Source organism: Podarcis erhardii, assembly GCF_964252035.2.
Source record: "Podarcis erhardii genome assembly, chromosome: 1".
Lineage (NCBI taxonomy): Eukaryota > Metazoa > Chordata > Lepidosauria > Squamata > Lacertidae > Podarcis > Podarcis erhardii.
In genome coordinates, this window is record NC_138497.1 from 129691808 (window position 1) to 129719141 (window position 27334).

General features: G+C 47.1%; 2 protein-coding genes across 4 annotated transcripts in view; both read left to right on the forward strand.

Annotated features, from left to right (window-relative positions):
- Positions 1-1402, forward strand: part of CARF (calcium responsive transcription factor) — a 32462-nt gene extending 31060 nt beyond the window's left edge. The window contains exon 14 of the mRNA XM_081878493.1: positions 430-1402. Coding sequence (XP_081734619.1) covers positions 430-461 — 32 coding nt within the window. The 3' untranslated portion in view covers positions 462-1402. The remainder of the gene's footprint in view (positions 1-429) is intronic.
- Positions 439-27334, forward strand: part of LOC309351320 (cyclic nucleotide-binding domain-containing protein 2-like) — a 57234-nt gene continuing 30338 nt past the window's right edge. Inside the window, exons 1-6 of one of the 3 annotated variants that reach the window (XM_081878886.1) lie at positions 439-564; positions 1982-2038; positions 12095-12135; positions 18521-18574; positions 22332-22495; positions 26396-26552. In XM_081878886.1, the coding sequence (XP_081735012.1) occupies positions 2023-2038; positions 12095-12135; positions 18521-18574; positions 22332-22495; positions 26396-26552 (432 nt within the window). In that variant the 5' untranslated portion in view covers positions 439-564; positions 1982-2022. Of the gene's footprint in view, positions 565-1981; positions 2039-8466; positions 8591-11769; positions 11976-12094; positions 12136-18520; positions 18575-22331; positions 22496-26395; positions 26553-27334 lie in introns of those variants that run through there. The other 2 variants (XM_081878885.1, XM_081878884.1) reach the window with 2 other exon arrangements.

Consider the following 27334-nt stretch of genomic DNA (forward strand, 5'->3'; position numbering starts at 1 on the left):
TCTCACTGATTCCTCTCCACCTGGGGACCCTTTAACTTGTCTCAGCACACACAAGGACATTTGCCTCGATAGCAGCAGCAATGGAATACCAAGAGACATTTATTAATTGAGACCCAGCCAATTAGCAGCTGAAAAGGGGAGAAAACGATTTTCCTGGGGAAAAGAATTGGGTTGCCAGCAAAAAAAACCAAAACAAAAACCTGTTGAACTTGTATAATTAGCTGACATTGTGGAAGGAGGTTTCACCTGATACCTACAATTAACCTTCAGATTTATTGATGGTGTTGTCTTTTCTCATTCTGCACTCCATATACTGAACGGGCAGGCAACCTATGGAGCACAGTGGCTAAAAAGAGCCCTTACATTTGGTGAGGAGTTACTCTTCAGCTGATCTCTCTCTTGTTACACTGTGCACTTTACCCTTCGCAGAGAAGCGTATGGGATTTAAAGCCTACTGCTAAGTCATGCTCATTCATTTACCATGTGGTAGAACAGACTTCTAAAATCCATAATGTGTCTTGACTGTTCAAGAAATACGTAGCAGTCCCATCCATGAGTTAACGGGTAAGTTGAGCCTTCTGTGATCCCTCCAACCCCCTTCAAGAAAGCTTTAAGAATGCAAAAGTGAGTGATAGGTCTAATGTGAAGTTTATTTATTATTTGTTGAAGTTATATCCTGCCCTTTCTCCTGAAAGTGTCCAGGGTAGCAAACTGTTCCACACTTTGGGGGGGGACTGTTATAGTTAAAAAAAACATTCTATCTGGTGATCTTGTGGTTCCAGGAACAGTATTCTTCAGCTACTAAGTGTCTGGGTAAATGGGAATGTTTTCACATTCCTCCTGAAAGTTAATATTAAGTTAATAATGATGGAGGCATGCACACATCACTAAGGGGAGCATATGAAAGGAAAGGGGATTTCAGCGTGGGACATTTCAATTATCTTTGTACCAAGCAGAATTCTGATGGCATTATTCATAACTGCAGGGTTAAAAAATGAAAGCACAGAAACGGTGAATTCATGCCATTTTTTTTTCTTTGCACATGTCAAGTATTCGTTGAAATTATTTCCTGTGAGCAATTCACACATCTGGGATTGTGTTCTGAATTGTGTCATGACTTGGTTCCCATTGATTTTAACAGGACTTAAGAGCCATTTACTTGTGATCCAACTCAACATTATGTGCGTGTTACAAATGAAGCCTTTTTTAAATACCTATTCGCTGCTGACAGTTCCTGAAGTTTAAACTTGAAGGATTGATAATGTCTTTGAGCTGTAAACAATTTAATCATGTGTGAATATGAAAATGTTTTCACTTGTGCAATTTTGAAGACAGGTTTTGTGTTGTACATACTCATTCTATAGTGTTTCATATTAAAATGTAAAGTTGGAGGATTTTTTTTTTTTAAAAAAGGGTGATGTTTGTGTTCTGTGTGTGATTAGTGTGCGGCCATAAACATATTCCTGAGGACTTTGGTCTGAGGAAGGTGACAGAAATCTGTGAGCACTGATTTCCTACTATGCTTTTCCCCCGCTTATAAAATCAATTCTACATATACATTGGTGCCCTGCAAGACGAACGCCTCGCAAGACGGAAAACCCGCTAGACGAAAGGGTTTTCCATTTTGGAGGCGCTTCGCAAAATGAATTTCATTATGGGCTTGCTTCACAAGACAAAATGTCTTGCGAGTTCCTGCGGGTTCCCCCCTTCCCCCCCCTTTTCCTAAGCTGTTAAGCCGCTTATCAGCTGATCCGCTGGTAAGTCGCTTCTCAGCTGATCCGCTAAAAGCCGCTAAACCGCTAATAGCGCTAATCCGCTAAGCTGTCAATGGGCTTGCTTCGCAAGACGAAAAAACCGCTATACGAAGAGCCTCACGGAACGGATTAATTTCGTCTTGCGAGGCACCACTGTACAAACTTTGTGACATGCTTGCTACTATGTATGTTTCCGTGTAACTCATTGCAACTGTATTTTATTAAAGGAAGAACTTGATTTGCCTGAAATCCAAAGCGGAACTGAAGGATGACATTGCTATCCGGTGGATACCCATTATAAAATTTACTGGGAAGAATATCTTCTTCTTCTTCTTTGGTGATCACTCGTAGCCGAGTAAGATTGTCTTCCATAAACACGGTTGTAACAATGAGTCTGTTTTAACAATGAGTCTGGACCCACACGTCCTTCCACAGTGGGGACATTGGTTCCCGGATGGGAGTTGATCACGGTGTGGATTTGCCAAGCGTGCCTTCATCTTAGCATGTTTCTCCCTTGTGTTCTGAGTTTGAGTGTCTTCAAAGTCCATGACACCTTTGGTAAAGGCTGTTCTCCAACTGAAGCGCTCGCAGGCCAGTGTTTCCCAGTTGTCACTGTTTATACTACATATTTTTAGATTTGCCTTGAGAGAGTCTATAAACCTCTTTTGTTGACACCAGCATTACGCTTTTCATTTTTAAGTTCGAAATAGAGTACACTCCGTTCCGGAGCCCCGTTCATATCCTGAAGCAAACGCAACCCGCCTCTGCGTGGGTCGCAATTCGCCGCTTCCACACATGCGTGTGACGTCATTTTGTGCGCATGCGCAAGCGGTGAAACCCAGAAGTAACGCATTCCATTACTTCCGGGTCGTTGCGGAGCGCAACCCAAAAATGCTCAACCTGAAGCAACTTTAACCCGAGGTATGACTGTAGTTGCTTTGGAAGATGATAATCGGGCATCTGCACAACATGACCAGTCCAACAAAGTTGATGTTGAAGAATCATTGCTTCAACACTGGTGATCTTTGCTTCATCCAGTACACTGATACTAGTTCGCCTGTGTGGTGTGGAGCCAGTGTGGTGTAGTGGTTAAGAGCATTAGTCTCGTAATCTGGGGAACCAGGTTCGCGTCTCTGCTCCTCCACATGCAGCTGCTGGGTGACCTTGGGCCAGTCACACTTCTCTGAAGTCTCTCAGCCCCACTCACCTCACAGAGTGTTTGTTGTGGGAGAGGAAGGGAAAGGAGAATGTTAGCCGCTTTGAGACTCCTTAAAGGGAGTGAAAGGCGGGATATCAAATCCAAACTCTTCTCCTTCTTCTGTCTTCCCAAGTGATGTTTAAGATTTTTCGGAGACACCGTTGGTGGAATCTTTTGAGAAGTTGTAGATGGCGTTTGTAGGTGGCCCATGTTTCACAAGCATACAGTAAGGTTGGTAGTACAATAGCTTTGTAAACAAGCATTTTGGTTTCCCTGCGAACACACTGCACTTCAGTCGGGAGAAAGCCGCACTCGCAGAGCTCAGACGATGCTGGATTTCGGCATCAATGTTGACCACTCACAGGGAAGAATATCATGAACGATATTCTTCATAAATTCATCAGTGGTATTAGCACATGGCTATGCCATATTTTTGTCGGATTACAGACTTGTTAAAAGGCCCCTATCTTCTCAGTTTCTGCACGGCCAGCTAAGTCTGTGATAATGGTTCTAAACATGCCTTGCTTTGAGCATGATTCTGTTTGTGGAAAGGCTGTATACAGTTTTTTAAAAAATAATGTTAATAGAGCATGTCCTTTGATAGTAGTACTCCAGTGTATTCTCTTTGTTTGCCAATCGTGCCTCCCTCCAAACAGGGCACACCTATGACATTGAGCTTTATTTTGAGATTCATAATAACCTGAAACCTCCCTAAAGCATCAAATAACCTTCACAGTGTATGCACAGACTCCTCTACAGACCAGAACCAGACCAGAAAGTTCCTTCAGTGCTGTATGAAGGGCCTTGTTCTAAGTCAACAACACACATCTTCTCCAAATTCTTAAGATTACATGGCAGCCTTAATTTCTCACTGTGTAGGATCTTCTTTGCTTCAGTGAATCTTTTCTTAGTAGACAGCTGTGTGCTTGATGACCCCCCCCCTGTCATAATATGTTTGTTGCCAGCAGCAATGCTGTTTGTTGTCTCACTTGGTAGAGACAGGTGGGCAAATTTAAGGTCTAATCTCCATTAGATTGTGGCTAGTTTGAGGGGAAACTCAAATAGTGGATGGGTTGAGGAGGGAAGAATTTGCCAAACACAAAACTAGCTGAGAGTATAAATTGGAAGAAGCTGGTCCGAATTAAAAACTTTTGATGGTTTCTCAACACACATTTTTTTGGGTGCAACCCTTGGCTTTGCCAAAACAGAGGTTTCATTTTTATGAAATAATCACGAAAGCTGGCTTACCAAAGGCAAAAGAGGTGTCTGAAACCGCTGTGATTTCAAACTTGTCACTCAGCTTTCTGAAAATGCTTTTTCCTGGCATTTGTCATTCTGCGATTCACTCCCAGAAGATGTTGGTGCCACAGCCACAAGGCTGCCTTATAAGAAGAGAAAAGCCAAACATTGCTGTAACTTTTTGTCTCCGTATGTGTTATGTGAAGAGGGAGCCACCTGGTGCCTGCTGTCAACAGCCCTGTCTCTATTTTTTAAAATTATTTTTTATTATAAAATACACACATATTGCGAATATACAAGCATACAAACATACATTTCATACAATCCTTAAATTTATACAAACATACCTACATTCAGTCTCACAGATACTTCCTTTTCCCATCACCATCCGCCACCCCTCACCCCACCCTTGTGTTAGACTTCCAATCTACTCAATTGCAATTTCTTTCCACTTCTATTACTTTCTTTCACACACCTTTAACCTAATTTCATGCTTATTTTTCTATTACACATTGTTATCCATCTTATTTAGTATTTCAGTATTTAAAACGGAACTTGTTTATTCTAGGAGTTCTGATTTTTCAATATTGTTTTGTAGGTATCCTTTAAACACCTTCCAATTCCTGTCTATCTTCTCTTTTGAGATCCTTCCAATTTCTCCCATTGTTTTGGATATATTGTAGTACTCCAATAATTTGGCAAGCCCTGTCTCTAAGCTTCACCTGTTTAGCCAAAGGAGGGACACTGTGTCAGGTGACTGATGACTTGGAGAGTGTTTTTCCGCAGTGCCTGCATGCCTATGGCCTTCCTGCAGCTGGGTGCCAGATGATGGCAGCGGAGAGTGGTCTTAGCTGGGCATATTGCAGCCAGTTTTGGTCTAGTTGGCCTTCCTCTTGGCTCTGCAATAAAAGCCTACATTGATGGACATATCATAGGAAGGGGAAAGCCTTCCTTTCCTAAAACTGCCAATGTGATGGAGAAGAGTCCATTCTACAGTGGTGCCCCGCAAGACGAATGCCTCACAAGACGGAAAACTCGCTAGACGAAAGAGTTTTCCGTTTTGGAGGTGCTTCGCAAAACGAATTTCCTATGGGCTTGCTTCGCAAGACGAAAATGTATTGCGAGTTCCTGCGGAGTTTTTTTCCTCCCCCCCCCTTTTCTAAGCCGCTTATCCGCTAAGCCGCTAAAAGCCGCTAAGCCGCTAATAGCGCTAATCCGCTAAGCCGTCAATGGGCTTGCTTCGCAAGACGAAAAAACCGCTAGACGAAGAGACTCGCGGAATGGATTCTTTTCGTCTTGCGAGGCACCACTGTATATTTCTATAATGGCTGGAAGAAGACATACCGTATTTTTCCGCGTATAAGACACCATCATGTATAAGACGGCCCCTATTTTTTGAGCCCAAAATTAAGAAATAAATATTTTAAACACCAAACAGAACAACTTTGATATTTTATTAAATATTCAAAACACCGGTATATTTAGAACCGTATATTTAAACATCAAACATTGAGGAAAGCTGTTTAATGGCGGCTGCTCCTTTCAGCTCAGTGTAACTCCACTGTAGCTCCAGCTCCAGCTCCGCCGCCTGTGTGCTGCACTTTTGTCTCAGTATTTACGGCATGTACCGCATTTACTCCACAAGCGCCATCAAATGCAAACGCTGATCAAGGAGTTGCGACTGCCAGAGCTGCCTGAGTGAGTGCGCTTGGGGAATGGGGGGTCTGGGTAGCCAGGGGGTGGCTGAGGGAACCGGGTGGAAGGGACAATGTCCGGAGTGGGGTCTGCTGGGGGTGTGGAGTACCAGACCAGGGCTTGTCGTGAGGGGAGGCTGGTGGGGGGAGGATATGGATGGCGGCATATTATTTATATATTTAATTGCAACATTCCGTGTATAAGACAACCCCCAATTTCGAACTTTAAAATTGGGGGGGGGGGTGTATCGTCTTATACACGGAAAAATATGGTAAGCATATTTGGAGTTACTGTTTTTACAGGTTTCGCTGAAATACTTCCTGCCAAATGCAAACGAAAAGAGTAACGTCTGCACAACTGGTTCTAACTATTGAAAAATTATGCTTGTAGTCTGCTTGAAGGCTGTGATTTATGTGCTCCTCCAGCCAAATCCATATATCCCCATATATAGTTTTGAAATAGTTGTCGTTGTATAAAACTGGTAGCGGGTTAAGATGCATTTTTTGTTAAATGCCGTTTTTAAAGGTAACAGGCAGACAAAACGGAACAGATTCTCCAAACTGCATTGCTGGCTATCCATGTTTTCTACCTTGTTTAACCGTTCTTGTTTTTAACAGTTGCATGCCGTAAAAAAAAGAGAAAAGCTTTCAGAAGTGTGTGGTGTCATTTTCCTTCAGCTTAAGGACAGGACTGCATGAGGACAGGACTGCATGCAAAGATATCTCAGTTGCTTTTATCTACTTCATTTTTAATTTTACTTTATTTTTAAAATAAAATATTACGTAGGAAATTAAAAGACACCTGCTTCTTGGGAGAAAAGCAATGACAAACCTAGACAGCATCTTAAAAAGCAGAGACATCACCTTGCAAACAAAGGTCCGTATAGTTAAAGCCATGGATTTCCCAGTAGTGATGTATGGAAGTGAGAGCTGGACCATAAAGAAGGTTGATTGCCAAAGAATGGATGCTTTTGAATTATGGTGCTGGAGGAGACTCTTGAGAGTCCCATGGACTGCAAGAAGATCAAACCTATCCATTCTGAAGGAAATCAGCCCTGAGTGCTCACTGGAAGGATAGATCCTGAAGCTGAGGCTCCAATACTTTGGCCACCTCATGAGAAGAGAAGACTCCCTGGAAAAGATCCTGATGTTGGGAAAGATGGAGGGCACAAGGAGAAGGGGACGACAGAGGACGAGATGGTTGGACAGTGTTATCGAAGCTACCAGCATGAGTTTGACCAAACTGCGGGAGGCAGTGGAAGACAGGAGTGCCTGGTGTGCTCTGGTCCAGGGGGTCACGAAGAGTCGGACACGACTAAACGACAACAACATTACATAGGAAGATCCCACATTCTGAGGCAGACCACTGCCCCATCCTATTGCCAAATCTACACAGACCTCTCCAGTGTGTCACACAGGGAAACTCCCAACAGCCCTCTCCCCAGGTGCCAGGACCTGAACCCAGGACCTGAGTGTAAAGTAGATGCTCTGTCACTGAGCTATGGCAGGTTGAATATAGCAGCTACTAAATGTGTTAGGTGCTTACATAACCAAAAGAAAATTGTTGCTGCCCTTGCATATTTATTATATGAACCACTAATACAGTGGTACCTCAGGTTAAGTACTTAATTCGTTCCGGAGGTCCGTTCTTAACCTGAAACTGTTCTTAACCTGAAGCACCACTTTAGCTAATGGGGCCTCCTGCTGCTGCCGTGCCGCTGGAGCCCGATTTCTGTTCTTATCCTGAAGCAAAGTTCTTAACCTGAAGCACTATTTCTGGGTTAGCGGAATGTGTAACCTGAAGCATATGTAACCTGAAGCGTATGTAACCTGAGGTACCACTGTAAATGCCATCTCCAACTCCTTGAAAGATTCCATCAACGGTGTCTCTGAAAATTTGTGCACGTTGCTGGGGAAGACAGGCGAACTAAAGCTGGAAGAAGCAAAGGTCACCAGTGTCGAAGCAATGCTTCTTCAACATCAGCTCCATTGGACTGGTCATGTTGTGCGGATGCCTAATGATCTTCTTCCAAAGCAACATCTCTACTCCGAACTTAAAAATGGAAAGCGTAATGCTGCTGGTCAACAAAAGAGGTTTAAAGACTCTCTCAAGGCAAATCTTAAAAATAAATGTAGTACAAACAGCGAAAACTGGCAAACACTGGACTGCGAGCACTACAATTGGAGAGCAGCCTTTACCAAAGGTGTCATGGACTTTGAAGATGCTCAAACTCAGGACGAAAGGGAGAAACGTGCTAAGAGGAAGGCACGCTTGGCAAATCCTCACCATGATCAACTGCTGCCAGGAAACCAATGTTCCCACTGTGGAAGGATGTGTGGATCCAGAATTGGCCTCCACAGTCACTTGCGGACTCACTGTTAAGACCGTGAGTTAATCTTGCTCAGCTACGAGTTGTCACCAAAGAAGAATGGAAATAGCATACTAGGTGGTGTAAACGTTAGGCCCAGGCTAGCAAGACTGCTCTTGTGTTCTCTGCCTCTAGAAAATAGAACGGAATGTGGATTATCTTGAGAGTGCAGAAGCCCGATTCTATAGCCGTTGGTTCTGATTCTGTCACAGAAGGTCTTTTGGTGGGGGAAATCTAAGGCCTCCAAGCGAAGTGACTCTCAGGAACCTCTCGCCATGCCTGCAAAGCTTTGGAGAAGAGAACTGTATTCTGCCGGATTGCAGCATATTTGGTTCAGTGAGTGCTGGGGAGTAGGACATAATGACCTAAGTCTCTTCCCTTATTCAGCATGCGGGGGGGGTGGTATATCTTCCTTGACCTGTTCCTGAAGGTCACATCTATGATCATCCTACATCCTCTTGTTGCACGTCTAAGGAAATTCCTTTTCTACAGCTGCTCTCACTTTGATTTCACTGAGATCTTCTCTCCAGTGTTGTGGCTTTGAGAGTGTGATTTCCTACCAACTTAGTTTTTATGTATACCCCCTTGTTCTGAAGACGGCCAGGGAGAGTTCTTGGGGCCCTTGTAGCATAACAACATTGTGTTTCCAACAATGATTGGGCAGATGCTTCTGGAGTCTGGATAGGTGTAAAGCAGGACTTGGAGATGATAAACAACAGGCTATCCCCTGTTGTTTATTTCCAACAGCTAGTATTCCAAGAGATAAAAAGGTAAAGGGACACTGACCATTAGGTCCAGTCGTGGCCGACTCTGGGGTTGCCGTGCTCATCTTGTTTATTGGCCAAGGGAGCCAGTGTACAGCTTCTGGGTCATGTGGCCAGCATGACTAAGCCGCTTCTGGCGAACCAGAGCAGCACACGGAAACACTGTTTACCTTCCCGCCGGAGCGGTACCTATTTATCTACTTGCACTTTGACGTGCTTTCGAACTGCTAGGTTGGCATGAGCAGGGACCGAGCAACGGGAGCTCACCCCGTCGCGGGGATTCGAACCACCGACCTTCTGATCGGCAAGTCCTAGGCTCTGTGGTTTAACCCACAGTGCCACCCGTGTCCCATTCCGAGAGATGCATCCTCTCTATTTATAGAGCTTTCCTTTTGGCTATCACATAATGATCTTATTTCTTATATATAAACATAACAGCAGCACCCCCACACAAGCAAGAGAGAAATATAGTTGCGAGGGAATTCCAGAGTTTGCAGAATTGCAAAAAAACATTTAGGGGAAATTCTCTCACCCCCGCTTCAATTTTGGGAACTTGCCAAAAACAAAAACAAAGCAACCCATTGGAATGTTCGCTGGATACAGAATGCTGACTGACTGTTCTGAGAAACCAAGTATCGGTCTAGAGAAGGAATAGAATGGTGCATCCTGAACAGAAGCACTTCATGCTGCAACATTTTGTTGCAGAAGTTTGCTTTTCATAGCTAATAGCCACAGATAGGCCCATTGGAGCCTTGTCTCTTAGCATTGGTGCAGCTGGTATATTTATATCGCACTCTTTCCCGCGGGCTCAGAACAATCTGTAAAAATAAAGTCAGGTGTTTGTTTGTTTGTTTGTTTGTTTGTTTGTTTGTTTAAAAAAGGATAGCAGCAGTGGTGTATATTGATGCCCAATGATGCCAACGGTGGGCATATTCCAAGCTTGCAATTGCCACTTTCTTTTTCATTCGCCAGGGGCATGAGCGGAGGAGTAAAGGCATGGGTAACCCAAGCAAGGGCAGGGGTTTCAAATGCATGCAACTGTCACGCTTATATATATATAGGTTTTTAGTGTACAAAATTATAAAACATACCACACAAATTATCACATACATATTCTTATTAGAATTCCATCAGCACCTCTGATAATCCTCTGTCTTAATCACTTCTTATGCAATTCTTAATATTGCCTTTACATTTCTTAACATATCATCTCTCCTTTTCCATTTTTACAATATTTCTTAAATTACTCCTCACAGAATTTCTTGTAAATCTACAAACGTCGTCTGATCATCACAAATACTTTTCAAATAATCCGTAAATTTACTCCAGTCTTCGGTAAACCTCTGGTTCCGCCGGTTTCGGATCCTTCCTGTTAGTTTGTCAAGTTCTGCATAGTCCATTAGTTTCATCCTCCATTCTTCCAACGTTGGTAATTTTTTTGCTTCCATTTTTGGGCCAATAGTATTCTTGCTGCTGTTACCGCATATAAAAAGAGCTTACATTCCTTTCAATTTATATCATTTCCAACAATACCCAAGAGAAATGCTTCTGGTTTCTTTATAAATGTATATTTCAACATTTTTTTCAACTCGTTATATATCATCTCCCAGAAGCATTTCACCTTTTTACATTCCCACCACATATGATAAAATGTTCCCTCTTTTTCCTTACATTTCCAACATTTATTACTAACTTTATACATTTTTGCTAACTTAACTGGAGTGATGTACCATCTATACATCATTTTCATCACATGCAACTGTCACTCTTTTGGGTGGCAGGATCTAGAATCAATCTAGATTGAAAGCAGCATGCTGAGCACTTCCTGTCTGACTGCCATGGCGAACGGCTGTCCCATAAAAGCGGAGCCCTTTTGTGCGGATAATGAGGATAATATTGGAGTAGTTATCCTCCCCCCCCCCAAAACCCCAGGGCTGGGGGTAGGGAGCAGCCCACCCTCAGATCGTCTGATACCTGCCGCATGTCCTGAAGGAATGCAGGGGGCAGGGGGCGCTGGGTGCAATGCACATGGGGACACGAGTGGCACTGTGGTGTAAACCACAGAGCCTAGGCTTGCCGATCAGAAGCTCGGCAGTTCGAATCCCCACGACGGAGTGAGCTCCTGTTGCTCGGTCCCTGCTCCTGTCAACCTAGCAGTTCGAAAGCACGTCAAAGTGCAAGTAGATAAATAGGTACCACTCCGGCAGGGAGGTAAACGGCGTTTCCGTGCGCTGCTCTGGTTCGCCAGAAGTGGCTTAGTCATGCTGGCCACGTGACCCGGAAGCTGTACGCCAGCTTCCTCGGCCAATAAAGCGAGATGAGCGCCGCAACCCCAGAATCGGCCACGACTGGACCTAATGGTCAAGGGTCCCTTTACCTTTACTATATGAGCCTTGATAAGGCTATAGTGCTTTGCATGTCCACATTGGCTAGGCCATGGGTAGGCAAAGTAAGGCCCAGGGGCCAGATCCGGCCCAATCGCCTGCTCAATCCGGTCCATGGACGGTCAAAGAAATAGCGTGTTTTTACATGAGTAGAATGTGTCCTTTTATTTAAAATGCATATCTGGGTTATTTGTGGGGCATAGGAATTCGTTCATTCCCCCCACCCCCAATATAGTCCGGCCCTCCACAAGGTCTGAGGGACAGTGGACCGGCCCCCTGCTGTAAAAGTTTGCTGACCCCTGGGCTAGGCTGATGTCACAATTGAATTTTATTACCCCCCCCCCAATAATCCACATAAATTAGGCCCAGTAAAAAAAAACAAACCCACAGGAGGACAGCACAGGTAACAAAAACTGGACAGCAATGGTTTAATGAGGATGTCTTGTAGATCGGTATATCCTGAAGTTATTCTCAAGATTGTGGGGTCCTCTGGAAGAATATGGGAGGCACCACAGCGTAGCTGGGAGAGGAAGCCCAAAAAAGCCAAACTAAAATTATCCAGAGATCTAGAAGGTACCTTCCCACCTGTCTATAAATTGAGGGAGAGGAAACGAACTTTTCATTCTCTTAACAGGTGGACAAAGTTCAGGTCAAAGATTTTAAGAACAGGCTGTGTAATTTTGTCTTAATAGATTCTAGACGATTTTCCAAGGGACGGCGAATTGCATATGAGGTATGTATTATTCCCTGCGTGAGACACTTAATTTTCTGTTTGAGCCCCTTGGAGGTAGGTAATGACTGGCAAATAAAATAAAATAAATTTAACTGGCTCTAAATGAAAGACAGACGCACTCTAAAGAGGGAAGGAGTGTAAGAGAGAAAAATGTGAATCAGATGAGTGTCAGGGAACTGACATCAGAGCGAGAGGTGGAGGCAAGGCTCCAAAGCGATGCAGGAGAGGGGACCAGCAGGGGGGAAGGAATTCAGCGTAACACCAGTAGAAACGGGAGGGAGATGGAGGATGCGGAGAGAGGTCTCCAAGACTCTTCACCCGAGACTAGTGGAGAGAGCACGGGCACGCCTCTGCCTACTCCTTCCTTGCGTAGAAAAGTTCCGTGCAGGGAGAGTAGGAGGAGACTTGGCATCAAACAGCTCTTATGCTGGAAGAAGTTCAAGAAACGCCCACTGACGGATTCTGCAAGCGACTGAACGGCCACGGAGTAAGGGCTGTCAGCCAAGGCATGGTTAGCCAGGCACTCTAGCCAAAAGTAACGGCAACGTACGCACAAGTAACCCCTTATAACCATTACAGCAATCCGTCAGTCACTGAAGTTACTTGTGCACAGGCAGGGGACCATGAGCCAGACTGGAGGTGCCGGTGCCATGGGGCAAGCTGCGAATGTACAGGATCTGGTGGAGAGGAACCGGGATTTGGAACAGCATGTAGCTCTGCTGACGGCGCGGCTGGATGAAAGGCGAGCTCAGGATGCCCAGGTTAGACCCACCCCCGTGGCAAGGAAGGTGCCAGGACTGGTACACAAGTTTGGGGGGAAACCCCAGGACTACAACGCGTTCCGAACGGAAATAGAGTACGCTTTGGAACTGCAGCACGATGACTTTGCTGACGATGCAGAGAGGGCGGCATACATCGTGGGGCATCTGCAGGATGGGGCGCGGGAATGGGTCAGACCCCTAATGGCCACGCAGAATGCTGCCATGAGGGACGTTCGGAAGTTCCTTCAGGCTTTGGACACGATGTATTCAAGCCAAATTGAGCAGAGTGCGACCCAGCGGGAACTGATGAGATGCAAGCAGGGGGACCTATCAGTTAGAGACTATTGGTCCCGTTTTGCGATGTTAATACACCGGCTGGAATGGAACCTAGATTCCCCACCTATACAAATGCTGTTTGAGGAGGGGTTGTCCCCAGCCGTTAAGGACGAGCTCTCCCGCGCGCCCCGTCCGCAGTCTATGGACGAATTGACTAAAGCTGTGCTTGCGATAGGAGCCAGACAGGAAGCGCTCGCTTTGGAAAGGCGGGAAGGGAGAGGAGAGCGTTGCCCTGACTACCGCATTCCTGAGATGCCAAAGCAGCCTTCCCGGTCCGTTGAGCCAGTGGAAATCGATGGAGCGCGCGAGAGAGAGGTTTCAAACGCCAGCGAAGGACGCAAGAGGGAGGGAAAGGACGGCAAAAGCACCAAGAAGTGTTTCCTCTGCCAACGGCCAGGACACTTTGCCAGGGCCTGTCCACAAAGAAAGGCTTGGCAAGGGATGGTGGGAGCCGCTGGTGGTGAGGAGGAGGGGGCAGAGGATAAGGTACAGGGAAACGCCAACGCTTGGCTGCCCATCGGGGGGCACAGCAGCCAGGCGAGCAACTAATGGAAGTGCCCCAACCAGACCCACCCAAGGCAATAGCCATAGAGGTGGTGCTAGAACTCCCAAATGGACACCCAGTCAAGGTGAAGGGGCTGCTGGATTCAGGCAGCTCCTGCAATTTCTTCAGCAAGGAGTTCGCACTAGAGCACCAACTCCACCTACTGCCACTCGATTTTCCCCTCCAAGTCACCACGATAGATGGCAGGGAGCTGCTGGGAGGGGAGGTGACGCATCAAACCCCACCAATGAAAATGAGGGTTTCCAGGCACATGGAAACCATTGCCTTTCACGTGGCCACACTGGCGGGACCCCCAATAATATTAGGCATGAGCTGGCTAGCGCTACATGATCCAGTGGTGGCTTGGCATCAATGGACAGTCACCTTTGGGTCAGCTCACTGTTTGGAACACTGTCTGGGGGGGGGGGAGCCAAGGTTGAGGGTGGCCAGAGTGGCAGGAACAGCACTGAAGCCGAGAGGAGAGTTGCCGCCACAGTACGCTGACCTGCAGGAGGTCTTCAGTGAGAGGGAGGCGGACAGGCTGCCACCACATAGGCCCTTTGACTGCCAAATCAACTTACTCCCAGGGGCGCAGCTGCCAGTGGGTAAGCTGTATGCCATGTCGGACCGGGAGATGCAGGAGTATGTACGTGGGTGTGACCGTTGTCAACGGGCTAAAGGGGAGAGGGCTGCCCCGGCAGGGTTGCTGGAACCCTTACCTACACCGGGAAGACCCTGGGAGGTGGTATCTATCGATTTTATGACAGATTTGCCCAAGTCTAGAGGGAAGACAGCAGTCATGGTAGTAGTGGATCTGCTAACCAAAATGTGCCACTTCATAGCTTGCTCACATGCAGTAACGGCAGAAGAGACGGCCCGGTTGTTTGTTGACCACATCTTCAGGCTGCATGGAGCTCCTTCGAGGGTCATCTCGGATTGCGGGAAACAATTTACCTCGAGGTTCTGGAGGAGGCTCATGAACTTATTGCAGGTGGAGGTGGGATTCTCGACGGCGAGACACCCGGAGACCAACGGGCAAGCAGAGAGAGCGAACAGTATTTTACAGCAATACCTGCACTGCTATGTCCATGAGAGACAGAACGATTGGGTAGAGAGACTAGCACTGGTCAAATTTGTGTACAATAACGCTGAGCATGTGTCCACAGGGATGAGCCCGTTCATGGCTAATTATGGGTGTCACCCCAGGGCCTTTCCCGGGAGGGGGGAGGAAGGGTAGAGCGTGCCTGCAGCAGAACAGTTTGTGGAAGAAATGGAGGCCCTGCACCAGCAACTTAAGATGAACTTGGAAAGGGCCAAGGAAGTGTACAAGAGGCAAGCAGACAAGCGTCGCCGGGAAGGGGAGATTATAAGGGTGGGGGACCGGGTGTGGTTGTCTACCCAAGGGCTACCCTTTAAGGGAGGATGCAAGAAGCTACGGCCTAAACGGCTAGGACCCTTTGAGGTAACGCAGCAAGTGAACCCTGTGGCATTCAGGCTCAGGTTGCCAGACAGCATGAAAATCCACCCGGTGTTTCATAGGTCCCTACTCTCTCCGTACAGGGGGGAACGGGAGTTCCGGGGGGAAGGGGGAGAAGGCTTCACACACCCGCAAGTAAAGGAGAGGGAACACCGCAACCAGGCGATAGAGATCCTAGATTCGCGGGGGCGGGGGCGGCAGGTGGAGTACCTGGTAGCTTGGGAAGGGGAGCCCGAGTCAGAAAACACGTGGGTTCCCGCGGGGGAGATAGAGGATGGATATCTGGTGGAGGAGTTCCATGACAGGTATCCGGGTAAGCCCAAACCAATAGAGAGATTCTGGGAGGAGCAATTTGGTAACACAGACGAGGAAGAGGATTTTGTGGGTCTTCCTGCTTCCGAAGAGGAAGGAGGAGAAACGTCAGAGGAGGAGGAATCGGACTGGGAAGCCCGTCCCGAGCGAAGAAATTGGAGCAGGTGGGAAGCGGGATTCGAGTCCTCGGAGGATGACGGCAGCTCCTTCCGGGGATTCCCTGCATCGTCGGCCAAAGAGAGAGACGAAGTTATGTCACAAGGTCGGGCAGGGGGTGGAGGGGGTCCTGGGAGGGAGGTGGATGTCAGGGAACTGACATCAGAGCGAGAGGTGGAGGCAAGGCTCCAAAGTGATGCAGGAGAGGGGACCAGCAGGGGGGAAGGAATTCAGCGTAACACCAGTAGAGACGGGAGGGAGATGGAGGATGTGGAGAGAGGTCTCCAAGACTTTTCACCCGAGACTAATGGAGAGAGCACGGGCACGCCTCTTGCATAGAAAAGTTCCGCGCAGGGAGAGTAGGAGGAGACTTGGCGTCAAACAGCTCTTATGCTGGAAGAAGTTCAAGAAACGCCCACTGACGGATTCTGCAAGCGACTGAACGGCCACGGAGTAAGGGCTGTCAGCCAAGGCATGATTAGCCAGGCACTCTAGCCAAAAGTAACGGCAACATACGCACAAGTAACCCCTTATAACCATTACAATGAGGAAGAGGAGGAGTATAAAACTGATTTATCAGAGAAGACCAAGCTGAACAGATGGATTTTTAACAGCCCTGATCTTTTACGCATGTCTTCTCAAAAGTAAATCCCAATAAATTTCATGGAGCTCGCTCCCCGATAGGCTTGCCGTCTCTGCAATTTGAAAGAGTAAAATGACAAAGTGCCGGTGGCCAAAGTCACCTGAAAAAAGAGCATTATTTTCAGCCATAAAATTAGTTTTAATGGGGGGGGGGGATGCAGTGTGGGATAAGAGGGAGCATTAATGGGTAAGGAGCAATGAGGGTACAAAAATACCTCAGAGGTGAGATGAAGCAGCACGCCAGCCCAATATATTTTGGTGCCTGAGGCGTCAAAACGGTGCCCCCCCCTTTCAGGGAAGAAGGGATTGAATAGAGATCAACATCGGGAACAAAGGAGGAATGAAGACCTACATGGGGATCTGCCGCCCCTGTGGATTGTGCCGCCTGAGGTGGTCACCTCGCTGTGCCTCATGAGTGGGCCGGCCCTGGGTAGGACAAAGGAGTAACACCGTAATGGAAGGAAAAGAGAAAAATCCGATATTATATTAGTCAGTCTAAGAAGTGGAACATGGTAGTGTAGCCATCTCGTTGTGTGTGTGTGTGTGTGTGTAATCTGATCCATCTAATATCTATCTATCTATCTATCTATTTATCATTTATCTACAGTGGTGCCCCGCAAGACGAATGCCTCGCAAGACGGAAAACCCGCTAGACGAAAGAGTTTTCCGCTTTGGAGGTGCTTCACAAAACGAATTTCCTATGGGCTTGCTTTGCAAGACGAAAATGACTTGCGAGTTCCTGCGGGGTTTTTTTCCTCCCCCCCTTTTTCTAAGCCGCTAAGCCGCTTATCAGCTGATCCGCTAAGCTGCTTAACAGCTGGTCCGCTAAGCCGCTTATCAGCTGATCCGCTAAGCCCCTAAGCCGCTAATAGCGCTAATCCACTAAGCCGCTAATGGGCTTGCTTCGCAAGACGAAAAAACCGCAAGACGAAGAGACTCGCGGAACGGATTCTTTTCGTCTTGCGAGGCACCACTGTATCTGTCTGTCTATCTATCTGTCTATCTATCTATCTATCTATCTATCTATCTATCTATCTATCTATCTATCTCTATCCTTGCTCCTCAAAACAGAAGTGACACTATTGTTTTTTTCATTGCATTTGTCCTTCCCCCACCCCCAAAGAACTTCCACAGGTTTTTTAAGAATGTTATCCTGATGATCAAGGTGTGTCGGTGCTTCCGGCGTGGACTGAAAGGATTCTCATGTTTTCACTTGGTAGAGAAAGACACTCGTGGGGCAATTGAGGTAAGGAAGGAATATCGCAAAACACACACACACACAAAAATACCACAACCAAAAGTCTTGTATTTACGATTGCTCTCGTTCCTCGTTGGTGCCTTTTCTATTTAATAAAATAATGATGATTGCCTGAGCCTTTGAAGCAGAGGTTGAGGAACCTGCTGCACCCAATGAAGTCGGCTTGTGCTGAAATCATAGAATAGAAACACAGTAAGATTCTCTGTAAGTTGGAAGGGACCCCAAGGGTCATTTAGTCCAACCCCCTGGGATGCAGTAATATCAACGTGCCATTCCCCCATCCAATTTGAAACTGCACCAGACCTTGCATAGCTTATAAGTCCTTAAAGGGCCATAAAGGGGTAATGGTAAAGGTACCCCTGACCGTTAGGTCCAGTCGCGGACGACTATGGGGTTGTGGCGCTCATCTCACTTTATTGGCCGAGGGAGCCGGCGTACAGTTTCCGGGTCACATGGCCAGCATGACTAAGCCGCTTCTGGCGAACCAGAGCAGCGCACGGAAACGCCGTTTACCTTCCCCCCAGAGTGGTACCTATTTATCTACTTGCACTTTGACGTGCTTTCGAACTGCTAGGTTGGCAGGAGCAGGGACCGAGCAACGGGAGCTCACCCCGTCATGGGGATTCAAACCACCGACCTTCTGATCGGCAAGCCCTAGGCTCTGTGGTTTAGACAACAGCGCCACCCGTGTCCCTAGAAAGATTCTCTGCGTTGGCCGAGAAACGAACCCGGGTCAACTGCTTGGAAAGCAGCTATGCTCACCACTATACCACCAACGCTAAAGGGTCATAGGACTTCTTAATTGTAATAAAAATCTTTAAAAGAGCTAACGTACTTAAGCTTTTTCATCTGGTGTGATGCATAACGAAATTAATTGCAGTTCGTTGTCTAACTTACAGGACAAGAAAACTACCAATGCTGTGTTTGATCGCCATGAGTTCAGTGTTTCAAAGGTCAGGACAAACCATCTTATGTCTTTTCTTGCCCTTACAGTAACAGTAGGCATTTGTGTTTGTGGGTTTAGTTCAGTTGTTTGAATATAACCGTTTGGTGTGTTTTGCTATTACTGGGGAAAGTGGCTTAATAAGCCAAGGGTGATGCTGCTTCTTCCTTGAGAAGTGGTCTTTGAATACATGGCCCTGCCTGCTTCCTCTCATCCATGATGTGGCTCACTTTAGCACAATCCTGAAATGCTCTTTTGCTTCCCAAGTGACCTCCTGAAATATGCTCGGAGTCGAGAGTGGATTTCATGCTCTTTATTCAGCTCATAGTGGTGAGAAGGAGTGGAAGTTCCCTCAAAACGTCTGCTTTATATACAATATTTACACAATGGGCCCCACGTGATTGGCTATTTCCGGGATTCACCTGTAGGCCAATCAGGTTGCGGATTCACTTCCACCTGGAGCTGGATTGGGTGGCTCCTGTGGACCAATCAGACTGCTGCATTCTGGATCCTATTGTTCTAGGACCAATCAGACTGCTGCATTCTGAATCCTATTGTTCTAGGACCAATCAGACTGCTGCATTTTGGATCCTATTCAACTCAGTACATAACACCTCCCCATCATGAGATCAAAGCAGAGGCCATCTTGAAGCATCACCATTGAAGAAGAAGAAGAAGGAAAGTTGAGAGATTGTGGGGCCACCGTGGTGTGATTCACACCTAAAGATCTACACATAGCAGGAGAGAGTGTCAGTCAGCAATGCCATGGGGTAGGGCTTGGAGGCAGGGCCAGATTTAGGTTTGATGAGGCCCGAAGCTACTGAAGGGAATGGGGGCCTTTATATGCCCAGCTGTCCTTTGTCAACAACAAATTGTTGCTGTTTTTTTGCGTTGAATATATGCTATATGGTAATTTATGGACCTAATAGCTATCTAAAGCCATTTGCACATGTTTCCATGCGACCAGTCCATGCAGAATGTAGGCACCCTATATATAAAGGTAAAGGGACCCCTGACCATTAGGTCCAGTCGTGACTGACTCTGGGGTTGCGGCGCTCATCTCGCTTTATTGGCCGAGGGAGGCAGCGTACAGCTTCCGGGTCATGAGGCCAGCATGACTAAGCTGCTTCTGGCGAACCAGAGCAGCGCACGGAAACGCCGTTTACCTTCCCGCCGGAGCAGTGCCTATTTATCTACTTGCACTTTGACGTGCTTTCGAACTGCTAGGTTGGCAGGAGCAGGGACCGAGCAACGGGAGCTCACCCCGTCGCGGGGATTCGAACCGCCAACGTTCTGATTGGCAAGTCCTAGGCTCTGTGGTTTAACCCACAGCACCACCCGCGTCCTGACCCTATATATAGAAATGAGCAAACCAGTGATATTTTAGGGAGCAGGCTAGCAGGCGGGGGCCCATGACTTACATCATAGGAGCCTACACAACACAAAACACTGTTGCTGTATTCAGGTTTTATTTTATTTGTGTTTTTTTATCTCATATTTTGGAAATGTACATCCAGGGTTTTTTTTTTCTTTAATTTTTTGGGCCCCCCAAGAGAGTGGGGCCCTAAGCTATAGATTATGTAGTTTATACGTAAATCTGGCACTACTTGGGGGGCAGGAGTCCAGGGATGCGCCTAGCAGAGGAAACAGGAGGGCTCCCATATGTACTAGCTTCAACTCAACTAAAAATGACAAAGAAGTTGACAAACGGCTCCAAGTTGTGCAATCTGAGTAGCACAACCTGATTCCAATAGCCTGTGGCAGGTGTGTGGCCTTGATGCTCCTAAGATGTGCAGACACCTCCTTCTAGATACTGCTGCTTCCTCTGGTAGTTCTGATCACCGCTTCATACTTAAGAATCTCTGGGTGGACATGTAAAAGGGTGTTGGGAAATGATTTATAATGAATTGAACAAAATGTTTAAAATTACTCCCCTCCCCCGCCCAAACCAGATTCCTTTCTGTTGGGGATAACCCATACAATGGTACCTCAGGTTACATACACTTCAGGTTACATACGCTTCAGGTTACAGACTCTGCTCACCCAGAAATAGTGCTTCAGGTTAAGAACTTTCCTTCAGGATGAGAACAGAAATTGTGCTCCGGTGGCGCGGTGCCAGTGGGAGGCCCCATTAGCTAAAGTGGTGCTTCAGGTTAAGAACAGTTTCAGGTTAAGAACTGACCTCCGGAACAAATTAAGTACTTAACCCGAGGTACCACTGTACTGAAATTCCCAGGTGTCAGAAAAGGTATTTATGTATGTAACAACTGCGCCCCATGTTTTGTTAGCCCCCAAATGGAAAATGAGTAAGGTCTCAAACATTAAAAAATTGGCAACTTACCGTATTTTTCTGTGTATTGGACACCCCCATGTATTGGACGCCCCCTATTTTTGGGGAACCCAAATTAAGAAAATGGGGGGGGGGAATTGCCCTGACTTGTTGAAATTTGCAGGGGTGTGTGTGTTATGTACTGAAGTTCTCACCCTGGGCCAGCAGGGGGTTACTGTAGATAGTTTTCACTCAGTCCCACATATGCAAATAAGGGATTGAAAGTGACGTTCAGTGATTGGATAGTTACAGAAAATGGTTACTGTTGCGTTCTAGTGGAGTTCTATATATAGCAGGCTGGCTGAACCCTTCAGTTCAGTTCTGTTCTGGCCTGTGAATAAACAAGAGCTCTCTGAAGAATCACTGCGTCGTCTGATATGTTCACCCACAACTTAACAGGGAGGATTGCCCAGAGGCTAACAGCCCCAGGCATCTAACAGGCTGCCTATCAGCTGTTCCCTCGCTGGCAGTTGCTGAGCTTTGGGGGGGGGGGGCAGAGTTGAGCTTTTGGGGGTGGGAAAGAGTGGTGAAGCTTTTTTTCCCAATCACTTTAAGCACTTTCCGCGGAGCCTCCATACAGTATTCTGCTTGCCTCCTCCCACTCTGCCTTCCCTACAACGGGGAGAGAGGCTTACGGTATCTTCATGCGGCTCCATTTGTGTGCGGGCAGCGCAACGTTACAGGAGGAGCGCGGTGATTGACGTAATATCCCCACTCTACGCCTTTAACACCCCCCCCCCAAAGCTTCTCTTCTTATTTTATTAAAGCACAATGTTTTGCTGATTACCTCGCCTTACAGACGGAAAAATAAATAATAATAAAAAAATGATAACCTCGCCTTATAGACGGAAAAATACAGTAAGTTGACAGAATATGCACAACTTACAGACTTGACATATAGAAGAAGAAAACAAGAAGAACATACGTTTTAAAGAAAATGGGGAAATGTTTATTGAATATATGGAAAATAATTGTGTACAGCTGAAAATACTGGCAGCATTAAGACAGCAGTGTAAATAAGTTTTGATGGATGTAGTAATTCAAAACCGATTAGTATAGTTTTTGTAAAATATGCAGGGATATAAGATATGCGAAATGAACCATGGAAAGAGAGGAAGGGAAGCCATGGATATCTTACGTATGTAAAATGCTTATCTGACATTGTAAAACAGAAAATTTAATAAAAAATCATAATAAAAAATAAAAAATGCAGCCATTGCTTTCTCAGTTGAATTGTGATTCTCAGTGTAAGACAATCTCACGGACAGCTGTATAAAATGTTCTGCAGGTGCACCTAAAAGGCAAGAAGGGAGTCATTTGGTTTTATTTCCTGAGAAAAATAATCATGCTCAAGTCTGTCGGGAGCATAGGAATGCCTTCGCTGACCCACATAAATGTGCTTGTCTATTAATCTAAACGATGTTTGGTATCTTCACAGGAGCATTTTCCTTTTAAAGCAATCCAAATCACCAAGAAGCCACCGGCGTGGAGGACTGATTCTGAAATAAAACATTTGCAGAACCGCTTGCAGTTCGTGGAAAGCTTTCGACAGTATAGTCCAACCCTGCAAAGTCTTCTGGCCAAAGTGATTCGTTTTGAACGGTAACCGGAAGGGTGGCGATGGTGGGCTTTGTAGCAATTCAGTGTATTTTTGTAATTTGATTCCATCTTTCTGAATTGTCCAGAGATCTAAATTCTAATACCAATACCCTGAAATGAGCCTGGTAGCCAGTGGAGAAGCAACATGCTGCAGCCCCTGGAGCAGAGAACAGGCAGGGGCATGGCTGGCATGCGTCCCGGGTGCATGCTGCATTGCCCACGGAGGCGTGGCACATGTCCCGGGGGCAGCGGCCGCGATGGCACCCTTTCCCCAAATGGTACCTGTTAAGTTGTGGGTGAACGTATCAGACGACACAGCGATTCTTCAAACAGCTCTTGTTTATTCACAGGCCAGAACAGAACTGGGCTGAAGGGTTCAGCCAACCTGCTTATATAGAGCTCAACTACAAAGCAACAGTAACCACTTTCTGTAACTATCCAGTCCAGTCACTTTCAGTTCCTTATTTGCATATGTGGACCTGAGTGAAAACTATTTACAGTATCCCCCTGCTGGCCCAGGGTGTGACGCGACAGCTAAAAAAGCCAATGCAATTCTGGGCTGCATCAATAGGAGTATAGCATCTAGATCAAGGGAAGTAATAGTGCCACTGTATTCTGCTCTGATCAGACCTCACCTGGAGTACTGTGTCCAGTTCTGGGCACCACAGTTCAAGAAGGACACTGACAAACTGGAACGTGTCCAGAGGAGGGCAACCAAAATGGTCAAAGACCTGGAAACGATGCCTTATGAAGAACGGCTAAGGGAGCTGGGCATGTTTAGCCTGGAGAAGAGGAGGTTAAGGGGTGATATGATAGCCATGTTCAAATATATAAAAGGATGTCACATAGAGGAGGGAGAAAGGTTGTTTTCTGCTGCTCCAGAGAAGCGGACACGGAGCAATGGTTCCAAACTACAAGAAAGAAGATTCCACCTAAACATTAGGAAAAACTTCCTGACAGTGAGAGCTGTTCGACAGTGGAATTTGCTGCCAAGGAGTGTGGTGGAGTCTCCTTCTTTGGAGGTCTTTAAGCAGAGGCTTGACAACCATATGTCAGGAGTGCTCTGATTGTGTTTCCTGCTTGGCAGGGGGTTGGACTCGATGGCCCTTGTGGTCTCTTCCAACTCTATGATTCTATGATTCTATGAACTTCAGTACATAACAGTACGGTGGCGCTCCCGAGTCCCCCCTTTGTACGCCAGTGCAGGTAGTTCACAGGCACTGCTTTCAGCATTGCTGTTATGCGGTCCCATACTTACCCCTTGCAATAGTCAGGTGGGCACATTCTGTGCCAGCTGCAGCTCCCCGGCTACTTTGAAGCACAGCTCTTGCAGTGCCCATCGCGATAAACCACACTTGTGCGGTTACCAGGGGATGGGTTACTGAAGCTGGTTCGATCCTGGTCCAAAAAGAGCTAGAGCTAGATCTGGAAGTCTCAGTTTAAAAAAGAGGCCCACCGGCTCCTCTGCCTGCCAGCCTTGAGTCGAGAAGGCCAGGCTAGCTGGCGCCACTATTGCCCACCAGCTTGGCAATCTGCTTCTGCTGCTTCTCGCAGTGCCAGCTAACATGGAGAATCAGCCCAGCCGCGGGGAGAAGGACTAGGGGCTGGCAGGCCTCGGGATCCATAGCAGCCTCCGCCATTGCTTGGCATGAAGAATGGCAGAAGGAACAGTGTAGGATTGAGGAAGGCGCCCAGAAGTGGCTCTCTGGCGATCTCTATTCAGACTCTCCAAGTGCCCCTATTTCCCAGGGACAGTCCCCGATTTACAAAAGCCGTCCCAGATTCTGATTTGATCCTAGAGCTTCCTTTCCTTAAAGGTAAAGGGACTCCTGACCATTAGGTCCAGTCGTGACCGACTCTGGGGTTGCGGCACTCATCTCGCTTTACTGGCCGAGGGAGCCGGTGTACAGCTTCCGGGTCATGCAGCCAGCATGACTAAGCTGCTTCTGGCGAACCAGAGCAGCGCACGGAAACGCCGTTTACCTTCCCGCCGGAGCAGTACCTATTTATCTACTTGCACTTTGACGTGCTATCGAACTGCTAGGTTGGCAGGAGCAGGGTCCAAGCAATGGGAGCTCACCCCGTCACGGGGATTTGAACTACTGACCTTCTGATCGGCAAGTCCTAGGCTCTGTGGTTTAAGCCACAGCGCCACCCGCATCCCGGTATCCTTAACTTAAAGGTAAGGGTAAAGGTACCCCTGCCCTTACGGCCCAGTCTTGTCAGACTCTAGGGTTGTGCGCTCATCTCACTCTAGAGGCCGGGAGCCAGCGCTGTCCGCAGACACTTCCGGGTCACGTGGCCAGCGTGACAAGCTGCACCTGGCGAGCCAGCGCAGCACACGGATCGCTGTTTACCTTCCCGCTGGTAAGCGGTCCCTATTTATCTACTTGCACCCGGAGGTGCTTTCGAACTGCTAGGTTGGCAGGCACTGGGACCGAATGACGGGAGCGCACCCCGCCGCGGGGATTCGAACCACCGACCATGCGATCGGCAAGTCCTAGGCGCCGAGGTTTTACCCACAGTGCCACCCGTGTCCCTTAACTTAGGGCATCCCTATTTTCTTCAGAGAAATGTTGGAGGGTATGGAGTTATTTGACTCCCGAGCCGTCTGAAGGCAGCCCTGTATAGGGAAGTTTTTTAAAAAAAAAAAAAAAGTTTATTGTTATTTTTTATATATCTTGGAAGCCGCCCAGAGTGGCTGGGGCAACCCAATAGATGGGCTGAGTATCAGTAATAAAATTATTATTCTGGAATAGGACGTCCCTATTTTTATTGGCGCTGTGGCCATGCCAGTGGCGCTGTGGTCTAAACCACAGAGCCTAAGACTTGCCGATCAGAAGGTCGGCGGTTCGAATCCCTGCGACATTGTGAGCTCCTGTTGCTCGGTCCCAGCTCCTGCCAACCTAGCAGTTCGATAGCACACCAGTGCAAGTAGATAAATAGGCGGGAAGGTAAACGGCATTTCCATGCGCTGCTCTGGTTTCGCCAGAAGCGGCTTAGTCATGCTGGCCACATGACCCAGAAAAACTGTCTGCGGACAAACGTCGTCTCCCTTGGCCAGTAAAGTGAGATGAGTGTCGCAACCCCAGAGTTATTTGTGACTGGACTTAACTGTCAAGAGTCCTTTACCTTTACCTTTTTATTTTTAATGGAGAAATGCTGGAGGGTATGTCTATAGCAGCTGCATAATATCTAATGGGTTACCGAGGAGGAGAGCAGGGAGCAGGGTTTGGCAAGCAGCAGAAGCGGGGACTCAGCCCCCAGTTCAAACATAAACCGGGGATGTTGCTTTTTAAATTGGAGTCAACTTCCGTGCTTAAAAAGTCCAGGAGTGGTTTGCTGTATGTGGCAGACCGCATGACAAAGTGTGGATTGTACAGTTACTAATGGGATTTGTGTACAACTCAGTCTAGATGTACCGTTCCTACGCAGGTGGCACTGTGGTCTAAACCACTGAGCCTCTTGGGCTTGCCAATCAGAAGGTCGGCGGTTCAAATCCCCGCAACAGAGTGAGCTCCCGTTGTTCTGTCCTGGCTCCTGCCAACCTAGCAGTTGGAAAGCATGCCAGTGCAAGTAGATAAATAGGTATCACAGTGGCGGGAAGGTAAACAGCATTTCCGTGTGCTCTGGTTTCCATCACAGTGTCCCATTGTGCCAGAAGCAGTTTAGTTATGCTGACCACATGATCCAGAAAGCTGTCTGTGGACAAACGCCGGCTCCCTTGGCCTGAAAGCGAGATGGGCACCGCAACCCCATAGTCTCCTTTGGCTGGACGTAACTGTCCAGGGGTCCTTTACATTTACCTTTTTTTTTTACCTATGCTGCTTCTGTAAACAGACGTCTTTCGGTTCAGGTTTATTTCCACTAGCTAATGATCTTGTTCGGTTGTCTGCTTTCTAGGTTTGGTCGCAGGAGAGTCATCATCAAAAAGGGACACCAGGCAGACAGTTTCTACTTCATCTATTGTGGTTCCGTTGCTATCACTGATGACGAGGATGGTAGCAGCGCGTTTGTAGAAGCCGCTCCGACTACAGTTCGGAGAGGTGCTTGTTTTGGTGTAAGTGCTAATCTGTAAGAAGAATATTATTATTAATAATAATATTATTATTTATACCCCACCCATCTGGCTGGCTTTTCCCAGTCACTCTGGGCAGCTTACAGGACATTAAAAATGATAAAACATTAGACATTTAAAATTTCCTGATACAGGTGATGTCTTTTAGATGTCTTCTAAAAGTCAGATGTTTGTTTATTTCCTTGACATCGGGTGGGAGGGTGCTCCATAGGGCGGGTGCCACTACAGAGAAGGCCCTCTGCCTGGTTCCCTGTAACCTCACTTCTTGCAGTGAGGGAACTGCCAGAAGGCCCTCGGAGCTGGACCTCAGTGTGTGGGCTGGACGATGGGGGTGGAGACGCTCCTTAAGCTATACTGGGCCGAGGCTATTTAGGGCTTTAAAGATCAGCACCAACACTCTGAATTGTGCTCAGAAACCTACTGGGAGCCAATGTAGGTCATTCAGGACCGGTGTTATATAGTCTCGGCAGCCGCTCCCAGTCACCCATCCCAGCTGCCGCATTCTGGATTAATCATCCATTTCAGAATTTATATATATATATTAATGCATGGACCTTTACATCAACATGGAATCCCAGGATCTGAGTTCAGTTCTGGTACTCAGAACAAATTCTCAGATAGAGAGGGGTAGGGCAAACAGAAAAATTAGAGTCTAGGAAAGCAGAGCAGTAGCCAGAGGAGGAGAAAAACTGCCGTGAAAAGAGCAGAGGTGCTGTGGAAACAATGGTTTAGAGTTGTAAGCCACAGCAGGCGAGAGAAAAGCA